Source organism: Condylura cristata, unplaced genomic scaffold, assembly GCF_000260355.1.
Source record: "Condylura cristata isolate star-nosed mole 26May11 unplaced genomic scaffold, ConCri1.0 scaffold00009, whole genome shotgun sequence".
Lineage (NCBI taxonomy): Eukaryota > Metazoa > Chordata > Mammalia > Eulipotyphla > Talpidae > Condylura > Condylura cristata.
The window spans coordinates 46,419,995-46,438,999 of NW_004567110.1; the positions used below are offsets into that span (position 1 = coordinate 46,419,995).

The 19,005-nt window shown below is 37.6% G+C and overlaps 1 protein-coding gene across 3 annotated transcripts in view; it reads left to right on the forward strand.

Moving 5' to 3' along the window:
- SLCO5A1 (solute carrier organic anion transporter family, member 5A1) overlaps positions 1–19,005 on the forward strand; it is a 140,431-nt gene that overhangs the window by 111,876 nt on the left and 9,550 nt on the right. For all 3 annotated transcript variants that reach the window (XM_004679813.2, XM_004679814.2, XM_012723072.1), the window contains 2 exons: positions 15,365–15,524; positions 16,894–17,135. In XM_004679813.2, coding sequence (XP_004679870.1) covers positions 15,365–15,524; positions 16,894–17,135 — 402 coding nt within the window. The remainder of the gene's footprint in view (positions 1–15,364; positions 15,525–16,893; positions 17,136–19,005) is intronic.

Sequence of the window (19,005 nt, forward strand, 5' to 3'; positions counted from 1 at the left end):
GTCTGCTGTGCCATGTGGGTCAGCTCCCTGGCCAGGGATTGAACTCATGCTCAGGTAGTCATGGCCAGCTTCGATTGCTGTGTTTTAACCTGTTGTGCCACCCAGGAGGGCCCAGGGTGAAGAATTTTGGATGGGCCATTCTCACTCAAAATTTTGAGATGTTGTTTTCATTGCCATCTAATGTTGCTATTGTTACTATGGTCTTATTTCCTCCAGTCCTTTGTAGGTGGCCTAGTTCTCCTTCCTGGGAGCTTGTATTTATTCCTTGATCCTCTACTTTCTTATTCTTTATTACTTATTTTAATCTCTTTTTTTGGGAAGATTTCTTCAACTGTATTTTCCCAGTATTTTCCTGTTTTTTTTTTTTTTAATTTTTAAATTTTGGTTACCTTATTAATTCATGTTAATTTCCATAGTTCTTTCTTGGGTTATGATTGTTCCTTGCTTCTAGTCTTTTTGCTTCATGAATGGGGTGTCTTCTCTTTTTTCTCCTATATTATTTAGTTTCCTTCCTAAATTGTGTCTGTGTCCTTATCACTGTCTATTTTTCCGTCTTAACTGAATTGCAAACTTCCCTTACACTTCTAGTTGTCTTTAACTTTTTCTTAGTACTGGAGAATTTGAATTTAGAAAGATAAATAGTTGCTGTGTGTAAAGATAGTACTTGTCATTTGCTGGGTCTCACTGTAGTGTTATTTTGAGGAGCAGCTGGCATTTTCATAGGGGTGCTTGGTGTCAGAACCTCAGGTCTAACCTAAAGAAAGGCATGTTCCAGCTTCTGACCTGTGGCTGTGTTAGGGTGAGTTCAGGGTTGTAAGTGTAGCCCCTGGCATTATAGTGTTGGCTGGGGGTTGGGAGTAGGTGAGTGGGGATTGCAAGGGGACCTGAGTCTACTACACATACTGAGTATGTGTTGCAGACTTTTGCCCAATTCCTCTTTCGTCATTTTAGCCCTTCACCAAAATTTTCCTTTATGTGTGATGCTCTGAAGTCCAGAAACTTGTTCATTTTCTCCAAAAAGCAGAATTGGTGGGAGGAGAAGTCACCTACTAAATGGGGAGGAGGGTGAGAGGAATATGCTGATAATGGTATCATAATTGGACCTCAGCTTTGTTGCATGTCATCAAATTCTGATTAAGGCTTGTTATGTTCTTCATTGGGAAAGATACATGGGAAGAAAAGCTGTTTGAGCCTGCAAATTTATTTGTGTCTTTGCTCTCCTGTCACATTTAGATGATAGCTTGAATGGATATTGAGTTTTAGACTAGAAAATTGTTTTTCTGGAACTTTGAAGCATTGCTTTATTTGTCATCTAACATTTAATGTTGATAAGAAATTTAATTCCAGTCATACTCATTTTTCCAGACAACTTTATTTGGAAGTTTTTAGAATTTTTTTTTTTTTAATTAAGGATGTTCTGGAATCACATAAGGAATGTTTGGACTTTTGACTTGTCTTGCCTGGGTCTTTCCTTTTCTGCCCAGTCTGAGGGAGCCCAACTCGCCTCATTCTATCACATTACTTCTCCCACTCTCTCCATAACTTTACCACTATTTGAAGTGAACTTCTTGAATTATTGCTTTGCTCTTGTCTCCTGTCTCTAAAATATGAGCTCTTGAGAACAGTCTTTACACTTGACTCCATAATAGCTGCATCCCCACTATGTCAAACAATGTGTGATATTTTTTGCACGAGTGAGTGGATGAATTGTCTTGGTCTATAGAACTTTGTCTATTCATGTATGAGGCACTTACTGAATCCTCTGAATCTAACATACATATTTCACTTTGGGGAAATTTTCTTCTACTCTAACTTTTCTCATTATCTTCATTTCATTTTCCCTGTGTTCTCCAGAACTCTGTTAAATCTGTTGGAATTTGTTACCATTTCTAGTCACAAGTATATGATCTCATCTATTTTGGCTTATGTGTTCAATGTGCCTTTTTATATTTCATATGTCTTTTGCTATGAGAGATTTTTTTCCCAACCTTATTCTCCATTCTTTATGTATGTATTCTCCATTCTTTTTAATTTAATTTTTTAATAAAAGCCTGTTTATTTATTTATTTTTTCACAAATAGGATTTCTCCCCTCTGCGGAGAAATAGCTTTCTCACAACCATTAGAGCCCACCGTCTTCCCCTCACACTCACCAAATTTTCTTCCCAACTTATTATCTTCTTATATGTGAAATCTAGAAAACAAAGGATCAAATATACATGTTTTTTATTTTGAGGATACTTTTTTGTTGTACTCTGATGTTTCACAACATCCGAATATTGTTTGAAGGAGTATTACCTTCGGAGATCTCTCTGCGAATATTGTTAGAATTGTTAAAAAATTTGTTTATATGCCTTAGATTTCCTTATTTGATTTTAAGGGCCAAGTTTTCCTTTTGTTAATCATGAGCTTTACAAGTTGATATGGCTAAGTTTAGCATCTCTCAAGTTTTATTTCCCACCTAGCCCCAGTTACTCCTCAAGTAAAAGAATAAGGGAGTTCTACTCTAACTTGTTAACATCTAGAAAAGAAGTTTCATTTTTTGGAATTTCTTCGGAGAAGATCTTCCTGATGAATTTCTGGACTCTACGTTGGAAGTGGGGATGGGTAGAAAGATGAGAATGGCAGGATCCTCTGACAGTTTTCTCTCCCACAGAGATCCAGAGAGCCTGCCATTTTCAGCTTCATGTTCACTTTATCCCTATTCCATTTGCTGACTTTAATAGAAGAGTCGTGCAAGGTTGTACAGAGCAGTTTGGCTCCCTGGAGGGCCTCTATCCATTTCATATAAGACTATACCTATCCATGTGATGGTCCCATGACATTCAGTACGCATTTAGCATTTCTCTCTTCTAGTTTTATTCTTACTCTCTTTCTAAGTAGTTTTAGAAGGGAAGAAAGGTAGTAGAAGCATTATCTTATCTCTTGTACTGCACGTCCCCTCAAGACTTTTAAAGCTTTTGCTTAACATCACATCTGTCTTACCAATTTTGAATCAACTGATTCGTGGCAAGAATTTCATCTTTGTGCTGATTGGCTGCATTACACATTTATGAGTTCCGGTCTTAGCAGGCCCTCATCTTTGCTGAGTGATCCATTTATTTGGTCCGAGGAAAGTTTCCTTTCCTTTGTTCCATGATGGTTAGTGCATTTAAAAAATTCCTTTCTCCAAGGTTTTTATCTTCCTCAGTCTTATTTTTCTTAAAGTAATCCCTTGTGTTCTTCCCACCCCTGTCCTGGTCCTTCTCCCTACTCCTCCCCTACAGAATGTCTCTGATCTGTAGTTGCCAGATGATTTTGAATTTTAGAAAAAGCACCCTCAAATTTTTCTACCACCCTCAAATTCTAGTGTGAAACATTCAAATATTTTAAACACATGCTTGAAGTTTTGAAGATTATATATATTATATATTATATTTGAGGGGCATTTCTGATACTTACTAGCACAGTGTCTGGCACTTAGTGTATCCTGAAAATAAATTAGTTTTTTTCATTTGTTTGTTTTTACTCCTTTCCCTTCTAGAACACACAAAACAACTCCTATTTCTCCTTTAAAAGATGAACGTCTGGCATCTACCTCTGCAGACAGATTTGCTCATATAGTGATGTTGAAACTAGTAAAAGCTTGATGTAAATATACACTTTAATTACCTAAATCTGTGATGTATGGTACTTCTCATTTCCTTGTATTCAACAAAGAACAGCTTGATTAGGGGTGCTGGAACTGCTCTAAGAATCCAGTCACCTAGTATTTGCACTTTGTCTTCAACAAAGTGTATAAATTAGCAAAAGTGAAACCCAGTTTCCATGGCGAATTCTTTTGACTTCCAAAATACTTCTAGGGAGATAGTCTGAAATTAGTACAAATACTTGGTGGTATAGCTGCACAGACATGCCACTTTTAGAGTAGCAGTTACCTTTGTGTGAAGAAGAATGGAACTCATTCTTCTGGAGGGTGTGGGCTCCTTTTCAGTCTCCATGTTGTTCTTGACTGGTTGCTCGTATGCAGTGCACACCATCTGTACGTGATTGGCCTACATAGTGAAGATGGTTTCTTGACTTTGAGACTTGTATAAGGGTTCCCCCCCCCCTTCCTTTAAAGTATATGAAAAGGAAGATGAAGGTAGAGAAGAGAGAAGCCTTTTGTTAATCAGGGATGGTAATTGACACTTATGTATATTTTTACAACTAATGCTGAGAAGATCAATCTACTGTATTACTGCGTTATTACCCACATTTCAGTGAAAGTAAATGAAGCTTAGAGATTAGTTGCTTTGCCCAAAATTACCATTAAGAAGGAAGGGAACTGAATAACAGAACAGGAACTAAATAAAACCCAGATTATCTATAACCAATGACCAGATTACCTATTATCAATGACCAAACCCTGACTTCCTCTCAGGGTTTGTGTTATTTCTGAATAACACCTTATGATGCCACTTTTAAAAAAGATTTATTTGTGCATACAGAACTGGGGTACAGGCCAGAGGAGCAGGGGCAGTGAGTGGATTCACCAGAGACAGAGTGGGGAGCAGAACAGGCAAATTGACAAGTACACTGTTGAGGGGAGCAGTGGTTGGGACAGGAGAGGTCTGCCATGCCATGTGGGTTACCTCCAGGGAAGGGATCAAACTCATGCTAAAGTGGCTTCTTAGCTTCTTTAGCTTCTTAGTGCTGTGCTTTAACCCGCTGCGCCACCAGAGAGGGCCCATGATGCTGTTTTAAAGTTTTTATTTCACCTAGGTGCCTCCTTACTGAGAGAGTGATAGAGGCTATATCCATTTTTACAGTACTTTCACTGTCCTGTAACATTTCAGTACAACTGAGTTACAGGCATAATGCTAAGGACACAGCATACGTACTGCTTTTGTTCTGTGTTCCTTAAGACAACCAGTCCAGATTTTCACCCTCGCCTGCAACATACTGTCTGTGTGAACCTAAGAAAATTACTTACCTTTCTGTGCTTGCTTTCTATATCTTTTTTTTTTTTTAAAGATTTATTTATTTGTGCATACAGAACTGGGGTACAGGCCAGAGGCGGTGAGAGGCTTCACCAGAGACAGAATGGGGAGCAGAACAGGCAGATCGATGAAGTACACTGCTGAGGGGAGCAGCTGGCGGGTCAGGAGAGGTCTGCCACACCATGTGGTCACCTCCGGGGCAGGCAGGAATCAAACTCATGCTGAGGCGGCTTTAGATTCTCGGTGCTGTGCTTTAACCCGCTGCGCCACCAGGGAGGGCCCGCTTTCTATATCTTTATGGTGACAATACAGATTATATTTGTCTTGTTGAATTTTGTAAGGATTGAATAAGATGCTCTGTGCCTCAATTTTCTCATCATCAAGGTGGTTTATAATCATAATATTGATCTCTTAGAATTACAGAGGGGTTAAAAAGTTAAAAGCTATAAATAATAAGCAATATTTAAATAATTCTTTAATGATACTCTTCATATTTTAATATGAAGAGAAGGAGGCTCACAGGCATGAAATAGCTTGCTTAAGGTCACAAATAGAAAATGATAGAGCTGGGATTTGAATCCAGGTGTCTCTGATTCTGAACGTAATATTTTTATTATGAAACATTTTTGAAATAAGAAAAACTACAAAGCACAATTCATAAGCCAACTCTATTTTCAAAGAAATTTAATAAAAATTATTGAAATTTTTATGGGGTTACTAAAGGCTGTGAATTGCAAAACCAATGTGGTAAAGGAAAAGTGAGAAATGGAGGTTTCATATACCTGAATTCAAACTTTATTATAAAGTACTAAACATATATGGTGTTGGCACAAAAATAGATACACATATCAAAGGAATAGAATTGATTGCCAGGAAATAAATCCATGTACAACATCTAATCTATGACAGAGCATCTATGGCCATAACACTGGGAAGGTACAGACTCTTTAGTAAGTAAGAAAATTGGAAAGCTACACATAAAAGAATAAAACTCCGTCCACAAAAGTAAATTCCATGTGGACTTAAGATTTAGATCTAAGACCTGCAATAATAAAATACATAGAAGGGAACTTTGACAACACATTCCAAAATTGAAAACAGAACTAAACAAGTTAAAAAGGTTTTATACTGTGAAAGAAAATACAAGATGATTAAAAAAATCCTATTGAATGGGAGAAAAATATTTGCATAATATATAACTAATAAGGTATTAATATCCAAGATCTATAAAAAACTCATACAGTGAAAAAATAAATAGCCCATTTAATAAATGGGCATCAGATAGAAACAGGGATTTCACCTAATAGGATACCCAGGAGGCCAACAGATTTCTCAGTCCCATCAATAGAGATTCTATTCCTGTAGGTTATGGGGAAGGGGAGGCATGAAGCCCAGGAACCAGTGAGTTAGCAAGTACATCAGTCTGGATCTTCTTGTGTTCTGCCAAATGCTTTGCACACTTGAAAGTATTTCCCTTTGGTGATTTATGTTAGTAAGTCTCAGGAAAACATTTGCTCCTGTGAGGTGTCTGACACCTACAAGAGAAATTTTTATTAAGATTTATTTACTTCTGCTTATAAGGACGAGGGTACAGGCCAGAGTTGCAGACAGGATTCACCATAGACAGAGTGGGGAGCAGAATAGGCAGACTGAAATACACTCTGATGGGAGCAGCAAGCGAGACAGGAGAAGTATGATGCACCATGTGGGTCACCTCCCTGACAGGGGATTGAACTTGTGCTGCAGTGGCTGAGACTTAAGCCCTTGTACCACCAGGGAGCCTCCAACAAATGTTTTTTGAATAGTTGTTGTCCTATACAAGGGTCTTCTAGATGGAGGTGCTACCATTAAAAAAAAAATTAGTTTAAACAGTGTCTTTATCAAAAAATTAAGTCACAGTCTTTTTGTAGAATGAACCTGTTATTTTGCTGTGTGTTAACAGAAAATTTACCTACCTTCACTGAGTTAGCGTTGGTTCACAACACCATAATGTGACTCAGGGGAGTAGGTTCACCCCTCCTCTATGTATGTCACTACACAGAGCAGCAGAATGCCAATGTTAGAAATGTTTTCTTTGGGCCCTCCCTGGTGGTACAACCAGTTAAAGCGCAGTACTGTGAAGCTGGCCACAGCAGCCTCCACTCAAGTTTGATCCTCAGCCAAGGAGGTGACCCACATGGCGCAGCAGAACTCTCCTGTCCTGTCCACTGCTCCCCTCAGCAGTATACTTCGTCAATACATCTGTTCTGCCCCCCACTCTGTCTCCAGTGAATCCTGTTATCGCCCATGCACCTCTGGCCTGTACCCCAGTTCTGTATGCGTAAGTAAATAAGTAAGTAAATAAATAAATCTTAAAAAAAAGAGAGAAATGTTTATTTTGATATGATTCTAAATGTCTTTCAAGTTAAGTACCTAATATAAAGTTTCAAAGATTATAATAATAGCAACTTCTATTTAAAAATCTTTTGTTAGGGTAATGTTGATTTACAATGCTGTATATCTGTGTATGGTTCAGAGGAGCAGCTCACACTTTGCAGATGTGTGTTACCACAGCTTCTCTGCCACCAAAGCACCCACACCCTCCACCACTGGGGCCCTCCCTCCTTTGCTTCCCTGTCCCCACTCTCCCTTCTAGTCACCTCAGTTTTGCAGCCACATTTGTAGGATATGATTTGACTTAATTTTGTTTGTTCTATGTGGATTATAAACAAACAAACAAACAAAGGAATCTAATGACCTATTAGTGGTTCATGAGAAAATTTGAATTTGATAGCCGAGATATGGAAACAACCTAAATGTCTATCAGAAGATGAATGGATAAAGAAAGTATGGTATGTGCATGCAATGGATATTCAGACAAAACAGAAGAAACTGCAATATGGCTGACCCATGCCGGTGTTAGGCTAAATGAAATAAGTAGCCACAGAAGATAAATTTCTACTTGTCTCTACCTATATGAGGTATCTAAAGTAGTCAAATTCGTAGAGGAATGGGATAGTGATTTCCTGGGCCCAGGGAGAGGGGAATACGGGGAAGTAACTAATCAACAAGCTTACATTTTAGTTAGAGTGGATCAGCTTTTGTTTTGCTATACCACGCTCTATCGGCAGCAATAATGCATTGTACTCTTGAACATTTGGCAAGAGGCTGGATCGCTTGTTTAATGTTCTAAGAACAAAAACGAAAAACAAAATTCAGATTTATTTGAGAATCTGATGCTTTTTCATTATGAGAGATTTAGAAGCTCTAATTAATTTACTGGCCCATTTCCAACTCAAGTAATTATATTCGCATCACCCACGATTTCCCTGCAGTTTTAATTAGGAAATGTGTTTTGCTTCCTCTCTATGTCTGCTGAGCTTTATTTCACGCAGGTGTGTCCCTATCATCATGCTGCCAAAGAGCCAGGATTTACTGTGAAAACTGTGGCTTTAATAATGCTTTATAGAAACACATTGCATAATGTGAGTTATTGAGCTTCTCTCTACCCTTTCTCCAAATAACTTTTTTTAAATGGACTTAAATCTCATGTCTGTGGACAGAATTTTTCACCAGTACTAACTCTTGAGAAATCACTTAATATTTCTAGTGTTAATTATCCTTCATTTGTCAAGTGTCATCCTTTGAACTTACACTATGGCCTACTGTATACTCTGGCTTTGTGATTTGAGCTACAAAACTTTTCGAGAAATGATTTCATGAACTCTGAAATGACAAGGAAGCCATTTTCTTTTTGTGTTCAGCAGTGAGTGTTGGAAAGTGAGCTACCCAGTTCCCCCCCATTTTAGAAGCCCCATGAATGAAAATTCCCTCTCTGGAGTTAATTATCTTAGGGTAATTTTTAAAAAAATTTTAACATTTTGTACACTGTTTGCTTTCTCCTCTCAGGTGTAGTTACTGTAAAATTCCCACCAGTTCACCCATGCACCTTAACCATTCACCACAGTCCCCTGTGCTCTTCTCAGGGTGATTGTATTGCCCCAAAGTCCTAAAACTATAGAAATTAAGCAGGTAGAGTGTTCATCCAGACCTTCCCTGCTGCTTCACACCAGGTACATTTCACCTCCTTGACACCAATTCCGATTTTGCCATCCTGCCATCTGTATCTGGCTAGTACATGCTATCAGCCCTCAGGGGATCTAGCATATCTGGCCTGATCACTTCTAAATTCTTTAATTAAACCATTCGTCTCCATATCTGTGTTATTCAGACATTTTAAGACACTGATTTTTTTTTCTTAGCCACTTTTAAAATCTTTTGTCATCATACACTTTTAAAATCTTTTATCCTGACAACCTTATAAATATAATTAGTTTATTTCTATAAGTATATGAACTCATCTGTTTTGGGCTCTATTTGAAAACACAAACCAAATTTGTTTTACTTCAATTTAGGAGTATTGAGGGAATATGAAATATAAACAAATTTTCTTTCCAAGGTATATTATAATTTATAGGAATTTAATTTCCAAGGAATATTAAAATTTATAACTGAGGTCTAAATATATCCATATGAAAACTGTAAAACTATATAACTGTTTAAAAATAATAAGCCTTTTAATTTCAAAAGCACCTATCACATTTGCCATTCCATTATCTCATATTCACATAGTCAATAGAAAATTTCCTCATGTAATGTTACATTGAATTGAATTGAATTTAGAACTCTATATAAAATTTTGATAATGGTATGCTATTAATGTTAACCTACATGCATATTGGAAAAAAGATAAGAAGTTAAAGTATTAAAAGCATAATGGTGGTTATTCCTGGGTGCTAACATTATTATGAGTAATCCAATTTTTTAGTGTTTTAATATGTTCCAAATTTTCTCCAATAATATGGGCTACTTTAGTAATAAAGATCTTTCAAAACACTGTGTAAGGGTTTTGACATCTGATTTTATTGAAAATGATTCTGGCTTTAAGAGATTGTTTGTCTAAGTTGTTGATTATCCTGCGCTCCTCTCCTGTGGGCAGGAGGGATATTAACAGCATAGATTAAAATATTTGACCCAAGGCCATATAGTTACTAAATTATAGGTGTAAAACTAGATTTCAATTATATAACTACTAATTATTTTCCTACCATTTTTTATAGGAGTAACTTAGAATGAAATGTACTTCTTTCTTGAAAAGAAAGATGTCCCCAAGGCCTTTTGCACTTTTCATGTTTGTGATTGTGTCACTGTTATTTGTTAATGATTCTGTCTTGTGTAGATAAAAGAAAGCACAATAATATCTCAATGCCTATTATGTGCTAGGCACAGTGCTGGATTCTGGGCATTCATTTACTCACCTAGTCCTCCCAAAAGTTGTGATGTGGATATTACTGTCTCTTTTTCACTCATGTGAAGTCTCATTAGATTTTTTCACAGCACTTTGAACTGTAGATATTGGAATTGAACCCTGCTTTTTCTTACTGTAAGATTCATGGACACTGAAACTTGAGTGCCAGAAAACTTGCTTTCGACCTTTCTAAGGAAGAAGAAGTAGAATACTTGTGTTAGAGAAGCAAGGTGGGGACAGTTACACAAATCTGCCCAATTAGTGTAGGGTTTTAAGAGTACAGCCATTTGGGCAGAGTTAACTGGGTTTAAATCCATCTTTGAACTTTGACAGTACTATTCTCTCAGATCTTCAGTTTGCTCAGCCAAAAAGCTGAAGAACAGTTATAATAACTATAATTCTTGTGAAGATATATGAGGAAACTTACATAGAGATTTTTAGCACACAATACCTGGAGTAAAAATAGGGCTCTGTTAATGTTAGTCTTAGATGGTAATGATGATTATGGTGAAAATAATAATAATTATAGTACTGAAATTGCATAGCTATATATATAGCCAGGGAAGGTTTTCAGTATGAAGCCAAGAGTTGAACAGAAACATTCTAACCAAAGCCTTCTTGATGACTGAAATTAGTTGATAAAGATTAATAAGTTATGAGGAAGACAAAAATTTTCTAGTTGGCTTAGTGTATCATTTTGCTCCATGTAGCTTATGTATAGGATTCGTGGAGTCCTAATTGTTTCATATCTTTTAGGGAAAAAACAAGAGGGCACAGAAAGGTTTGGTCTTAAGGTGGGGTCATATGATGAAAACTGTTAGTATGTTCATGTGATCTGAGAATGTATGTGCCCTTTACATACCCAGCTGTAATGCCCTGTGGCAGAAACTTTTAACTTTGTGGTTCTGCATTCTGTTTTATTACTGATTGCATAATACTTAAAACATTGATAATTAAGCAATTGATTTAATAAAGATGGGACAAATTTGCTCTTATGCCTTTGGCTGGTTTTCCTGAAGCTTCAATGATTGTGGGCATGTCATTATATTTCTCATAGTTTTCCTTAAAATTAGCAGCTTGTAGTAAATAATCTCTGAGTTTGATTTTCATAGTAATATATCTTTGTGGCTTGCAGATTTTCAGTTTGAACAATGCAGTTCTGAGGCATTGTTAGACACTTGTTCTTTGCTAAGAATTAATACTTACATTAACTGAGTTAACATGAGTCTTTTATTTGGAAAGCTAACTTCTCAGGAATACTTGCATTTATTGGAAATGTCATGCACAGGGTAAATGCGGTGTACTTTGGCCCTGGGGCATATTTTTGTATGTACCCAGTTGGGCTAAGGAGGGGAAACTTAGTGTTACTCAGATTTAAATACGGACCCCACTATTATAATCCACTCTGATTTTGGAAAGTGGGTGATAATCAAGACATTATTCTTACACCTGACTTCTTTTTTTAAATCAGCACAGTGTAAAAGATTAACCACATTGACATCTTTAATTTTTGGTTTTATAATGACTTTTTTTGTGAATGCTTACTTCTTTTTCACTGCAATTTGTGTTTGTTATTTATTTTGATTTTCTTAGCTCTTTTCACATTGTATTAGTTCTTTGCGTCAGACACCATGAACTCACGAAAAAAGTAAACATATCCAAGAGTGACCAGAGACTGTGCCTCAGTGTCCAGAATTCAGGAAAGTTTTGCCTTTTTGTCATTAGTGTGTTTTTGAGTATCTGTTGATATTCTCTTTAGATACCTTGCTTTGAGTGGGCATACCATTAAAGGAGAAGTGCTTGGAATCTGTGATAGTCAAAAGTGAACACAAAACTTGCTACTATAAAGAATTGATTGTAATTTCTAAATAGCAATAATGACCATATTGAATGACTTTAAAGGCTGTCATTTTTAGCAACTAAGTATGCAGGCATATAAAAGCACCTTTTCCTTAGTCATGATTTGCAGTTTAGTTCATGAAAAAATAGTGAAGAGATTAATGATGCCCACAGAATGATTTCCTATAATTCCAGTTAACATAGCACTAATTAGTTTCATAGTGAATCATTTGGCCTCCCTGAATTTCCATTTCATCCATCTGTAGAATGTGGTAGTAGGTTTTGAATCATTTCTCAGTGTCAGCACTATCGAGATTTGGCAGTTAATTATTTATTGTGAAGGAGGGGCTGCTGTGTGTATGGTAGGATGTCTGAAAGCATCCCTGGCCTATACCCACTAGATGCCAGTAATACCCCTCTAAGTTATGAAAAACAAAAATGTTTCCCAACATTGCAAATATTCCCTGGGAGGTAGAGTTGCTCTGTGGAAAGCTACTGGTCTAAAATCTCATTTTTAAGAGGCATTTGCAAACATTAAAATGGTATCATTTTAAGAATTTGTGACCATAGTAATCTTTAATGTCTTGTAATAAAAATTTCTTCTATGGAGTGACATGGGTGATGTACAGTTTGGTTTCATTGGAGTGGGGGTTGATCTTTTTGAAGACTTTCTTACAGATTTTGTTGGTATGAATCTGTCCCTTTCATTAAAATTTGACTGGGTCAAGAAGATTTGGTACATATACACAATGGAATATTATTTGGCAACCAAAAAGGATAAATTCATGCCACTTGTGACAACATGGATGGGGCTAGAAAAGGATCATGCTTAGTGAAATAAGCCCAGAAAGAAATAGAAATATACTAGGTGGTTTCACTCATAGCAGGGGTGTAAGGAAAGGATCAGGAAAAAAAAACTATACACACGCACACACACATTTACATACATATATAGAGGAGAGAGAAAGAGAGTAATTGTAATAAAGTAATAACAAACATCAACTAACAACTATACACCAGAGACATTCTATGGGGGAAGGCAAGGGGAACAGCATCAAAACTGGGGTAGGAAGATCACACAGGACTATGGTGATGGCACATGGGTGCAGTGGTAGTAGGAAGTCCATGGGGATTACAACCGAAATGAAAAAATGTACAGAATGAAGAATGATGTAAAAATGTATTTATATAATAAAAAAAATTAAGACTGAACATACTGTAGAATTTTTTTTAAAAGTTGAGGACTCAGATATCAATGTGTGAAGCAGGCCATGAGAGAATAGCTTTGAACAAATAATGCTTTTATGTTTATAGATTAATACTGGTGATTGGAATAGACTATGTTACTAGATGAGTGTTACTTCTCATTCATTAAAAAGTAAATCCTTTGGTGGTTACTATAATGGAAGAGGAAAGTAGATGTGTACATCAGGTAAAAGGGATCAATTGAAGGATAGAATTGAACTTTTAGTGGTCAGCTTAATGTAGTACATATTCATGTTGATTTTTTTTAAAGATTTATTTATTCATACAGAACTGGGGTACAGGCCAGAGATGTGGAGGGTGAGAGCATGCACCAAGGACAGAGTGGGGAGCAGAACAGGCAGATCGCGAAGTACACTGCTGAGGGGAGCAGCGGGCGGGTCAGGGGAGGTCAGCTGTGCTATGTGGATCTCCTGGGGGGGCAGGCGGGGATCGAACTCATGCGGAAGTGGCTTAAGCTTCTTAGTGCTGTGCTTTAACCCGCTGTGCCACCAGGGAGGGCTTCGTGTTGATTTTTAATGATGTACACCTTAAAGTTATGATGGTTTATTGTAGTGTTACTTCAATTAAATAGAAGTACTGGCACATAAAAGGCATTCCAAAATATTTTTGAACTGATGGATGATGGATAGATGGCTCAAGGACAGAAGAACTTACTGTGGTTAACTCGAGTGCCTTTAGGAACATTATTTCATGAGTGACAGTTAAAAACGGTCACCACAAAAGTGAAAGAAAGGGGCCATTGGGTGTGAGCACCCTAGAACTCCTTTTATCTTTTCATGAGTCTCCCCCACTCCTGTGTGTTACCTGCCTACCTCTGTTCCTTCACAGCCATTTTATTCCAACTCCCTAACAATATCCTTAGTTGTCTTCCCCCACCTTTATATTTGTTGTTTGAATTCATTTTATTAGCATTTCCCCCCCTCCATATTGTATAATTTCTTTAACTCAGACATCATGAACTCATGAGAAAACAAAACCCACCCTCTCTGACTGTGAATCCACATCCGGGCATTCATGAATGCAGTATTCTTTGATCTTTCTTCTCCAGTTGTTTGAGTCCAACTATTGATGTGATTCCTGATCTTTGAAAATCATTTGCTTTTGATTTTCTAGAGATTTTGTGTCCCTTTTGATTTATACTAGAACAGTTAAAGTGTTTGATCAAAGGAATCTGTGTTCTTAACTGTAGTGAATGGATTCCATGTTGACATCCTCAAAATAAAGTTATTGATTTGGTGCAGAAAAGTATTTCCTCCATTTCACAGTTAAAGAAATTGAGATCCAGATTTCTTAAGCCATAGAGCTGAGCATCAGCAACAAATGAATAGCTACAAGGACTAGAACTGCTGGGCCCAGATGTGGAGATCAGATCCCTTGCTCTCAGATTGAGGTTAGAAATAAAACAAGGTAGAAGGCCCTCCCTGGTGGCGCAGCAGAATAAAGCACAGCACTAAGAAGCTTAAGCCACTTCAGCATGAGTTCGATCCCCGCCTGCCCCTGAGGAGATCCACATGGCGTGGCAGACCTCTCCTGACCCACCCGCTGCTCCCCTCAGCAGTGTACTTCGTCGATCTGCCTGTTCTGCTCCCCACTCTGGCCCTGGTGAATCCTTTCACCCTCTGCATCTCTAGCATGTACCCCAGTTCTATATGAATAAATAAATAAATCTTAAAAAAAAAAGGTAGATAGATTAATTTGGTAAAAAAATATTGAATCCATGGTACCAGGAAGTGAAAATCATTTTTTTAATATTTTGTTTTAAAGTCATAAGAATAATTATCTAGGATCACTACTTCACAGTCCCATTACTTTGATTTGATGGCAATACCATCTCTAAACTAGACAAAATTCTTTTTTTTTTTAAATAAAGATTGATTTATTTATGCATACAAGAACTGGGGTACAGGCCAGATATGTGGGGGGTGAGTAGACAAAATTCTTAATGACAAGAACTTTCCTATTAGTTTTCCTTTAGTAAACATTGCTCACGATCTGCTTCTTTTCTTTCTTAGACCTTCTCTCACCATGCCTCATAGGAATCTGACAGGAAGCTGCAATGTTAACTGTGGCTGTAAAATACATGAGTATAAGCCAGTATGTGGATCAGATGGAATTACATACTTCAACCCTTGTCTGGCTGGCTGTGTTAACAGTGGTAATCTTAGCACAGGAGTGAGTATATTTCACATGCTACTGACTTTTGTTAATCCAACATCCTGTGGCAAAGGCCAGTTAGAATTCATATGCAAATGTATGATGTCAGCCTTCCTTTCAAGAAACTGCAAATAACCTACCCAAAATCCTTCTGACAAATACAGAGAGGGAAGAAAATTGAGCAGTGGCATCATTTGTTTTGCAGGGAGGACTGGAGTATTTGGGTGTAGTGATTTGATTCCATATCAGCTCTCTCCTACTTTATATTCTGTGCCCACTCAGTGAAATTTAAGAGCATTAGTTCTCTCATTTGTTGCCTGGACAGAACCCTGGCGATGGATTTGAAGGTCAAGATGATTACCTTTGGTGCTGCTAGAAGTGAATTGGAGAGCACCTCCCCTATCATTGAAGACTGGCAATGCCACTTCTCAGAGGCTATCAGTGCTGACTTTAAAAAAAAAGCTTTCAGAGTAAAGATATTTCTATTAGTCAAGAATAGGCTATTTTGAGAATTCCCTTCCCTGTGAATTATAAATTGGCTGTCATACTGTGGGAGAAGGTTTTCATGTTCTACTAAAATTTTTTTTGGTTTCATCCTTTACATAAGAGTGGATTGTAGGGGGACTTTTAATTAAAAGGCAAGGTTTGATAAGTTGGAAGAGACCACAGGACCTGTTCTTCGTGGCTAAGTCCTTCCTTGGGATTTAGTGAGTCTTCTGTGGACAGTCCTCCTGCCAGCACAGATGACCAAACAGCACCTGATTTTTATGTTTGCTCCTACTGCTACTCTTGAGTGTGTGAAAGGCCCATCGCAGCTCAGCTCATGTGCACTCAGCAAAAGCAACATAAAGTGTAGGAAGGTTAACTAGCAGTTTCACTTGAAAAACCTAGGTCCTTAACGTTATCTGGTTTACAATGGAACAACCATTGTTATGGTCACTGTTGTTGAAGTTGAAGTCATCATGGTTGCATTATGAACTCTCAGCTTTTATTTAACAGATTCCATCCTCTGAGTTCAGGACTATGCAACATGCTTGCTGAGCACAAGTACAAGCAAGTCTTGGTTTCTGTGTTTGAGGGGCTTCTCACCTTGGAGTGTCCAAAATTTAATCAGCCTTTGAAGTAGCTTATAACGATAACTAAAAATGAATGTAGGAAACATGAAAGTGATAGAATTGAGTATTGAAAGTATCTTAGAGTTTAGATTTAAATTACTTTGAATTGAGGATTTTGGGATTGCTAACCACTTTGGACTGGCTTGCTGAAGCTATGGCTAATAGAAAATTTTATACCAAGAAAATACTGGAGTCATTTTTGAGTCATTTGACTTGACTTTGCCTTAATTTTTCTTCTGATTGGCATACAACTGGTCTTTATTGTCACTTAGATAAGGAACTACACAGAATGCACCTGTGTCCAGAGCCGGCAAGTGATCACTCCACCCACAGTCGGACAACGCAGTCAGCTCCGCCTGGTTATTGTCAAAACGTATCTCAACGAGAATGGCTATGCCGTGTCTGGGAAGTGTAAACGGACCTGTAATACCCTCATCCCGTTCTTAATTTTCCTTTTCATAGTCACCTTCATCACAGCATGTGCCCAACCATCAGCCATCATAGTAACACTCAGGTGAGAATGGCCTACAGCTCTTAGGGTGGGTAACAGACTCTGAATTGCCAGAATATATATTCTAGTGCTAGAGACTGATGTGGTCAAGGAGGGAACAAAGCAAAATGACTTTGTGTAGGACAGAGCTCGAACTTTTGCTTGGAGAACTTAAGACAAGTGACCTTCCTATGATAGGAAAATTGTAACATTTGGTATTCCAGGACTATGTGCATTCAGATGGTTCTGTTCTGACGGTTTAGTATTGTGGGGTTTGTTTTTTTTTAATTGCCTTTGGTGTTTGAAGTCTCTGTCCTCAGAACTTCAGCTTTAGGAGTTGAAAACTATCCACTGTGTTAGCTGTAAGAAACTGGGCCCCAAAGGAGGCAGGAAATTATTTGGTAAAATGCTAAATCAGCATATAGCAAAGAATATTATGTCCAATCTTGTACACAGTTAATACCTCGAGGATTAGTGACCATTTATGCTGGATCTGCAGTTAAAATGATGATTTCATTAATTCTACCATCACTTAAAATTTTGGAATCGAATCAAGGAAAGAACAGAATGGGAAATACCATTTTTCAGTTGTTCATGCTGTGCCTTATTTACCATGTTATATATCCTGTTTGTGGTTTTTAAGCATCTAAGAGAATACTGAAATTGCCCTGATGGAAGTCCTGTTTAAAAGGTTGGCATTAGCATGTTCAAAACAGTCTGTTGGGCTTTTCAGTGAAGACTGCAGCAGTCAAGATAAAGAAGGGGACTGTGTAGGGAAACAAGATGATGCCACAGCAGCTTGGGGTGGGGGGGGAGGGCTGGAGTGCAGTGAAAGGGGAGGAAAAGGTATTAACCTTTTCTGCCTTTGACTTCCTCCCTGGCTCCTCTATACCCCAAAGTGCTAGGCATCTGGTGAGAAACACCTGCAGAGGCTTCATTTTTAGCAGGGTGGTGGGCTGCTTATTCTGCACATTCTGGCTTCCCTTCTGTGGCGTGCTGAGTTAGACATTTCTCAGCCAACTCCTTCCTTGACAGTAAGATAACAGCATATGAAAGGCCCATTGGTTTGGTCACATAATTCCTACATCAGCAGATATTTATGTGCAGCATTGGGCAAATTGCTGTGAGAAAAATGGGTTGTGGAAATGATGGCATGTGGGAATTTTATATTATATACCCCCAAACCAATGTCTGTGGGATAGACAGGAGAAGATGCTGCATCATTTAAAAAATATGGCTCATTTTTTATGGGGGTAGAATGGGGAATGGGATCAAAAACAGTGGGAGAGGTAAGTACACTGGACTATGGTGATGGCACATGGGTGACTTAGTGATGGGAAACACACGGGGATTACAATTGAGATAAAAAAATGTACAAAATGATGTATATTAAAAAATTAAAAAATAATACTTAGTTAAAAAAATATATGGCTCATTAATAAATATACTCAATCAGTTTCTTCAAACTTTAGGTCTATAAGAGATGTTAAAAAACCCCAATACGGGTTGTTGTTCTGTAATGTTGAGACATGGCAAATCACCAGTTGGCTTCTAACCCAAGATTTCAGAAAAAGAGCCCTTTAATCTTTGCTAATTACAAAATCAGTAGACTTCAGTCTTTTTGCCTGTGGGAATTTACTTGGAACATAAGTTTTAGAAAAACTAATGACTGGGAGGGATTTATTCTCTCTGTAACTTTTGACTTGTTTCCTAGGTTTTTTGGCTATAACCTCTTATGCTGTATTTTTCCTTGAGAAATTATGGGAATAATTTTCACTTTATATACTTACTGTTCCGGCAAGTTCAGGCAAGCAGAGAAAAAGAATGCAGTACTAGGGTAAATTACTATGATTTTAAAAAACAGAACTGATTTTTGAAGTTCTGTTAGAACCAC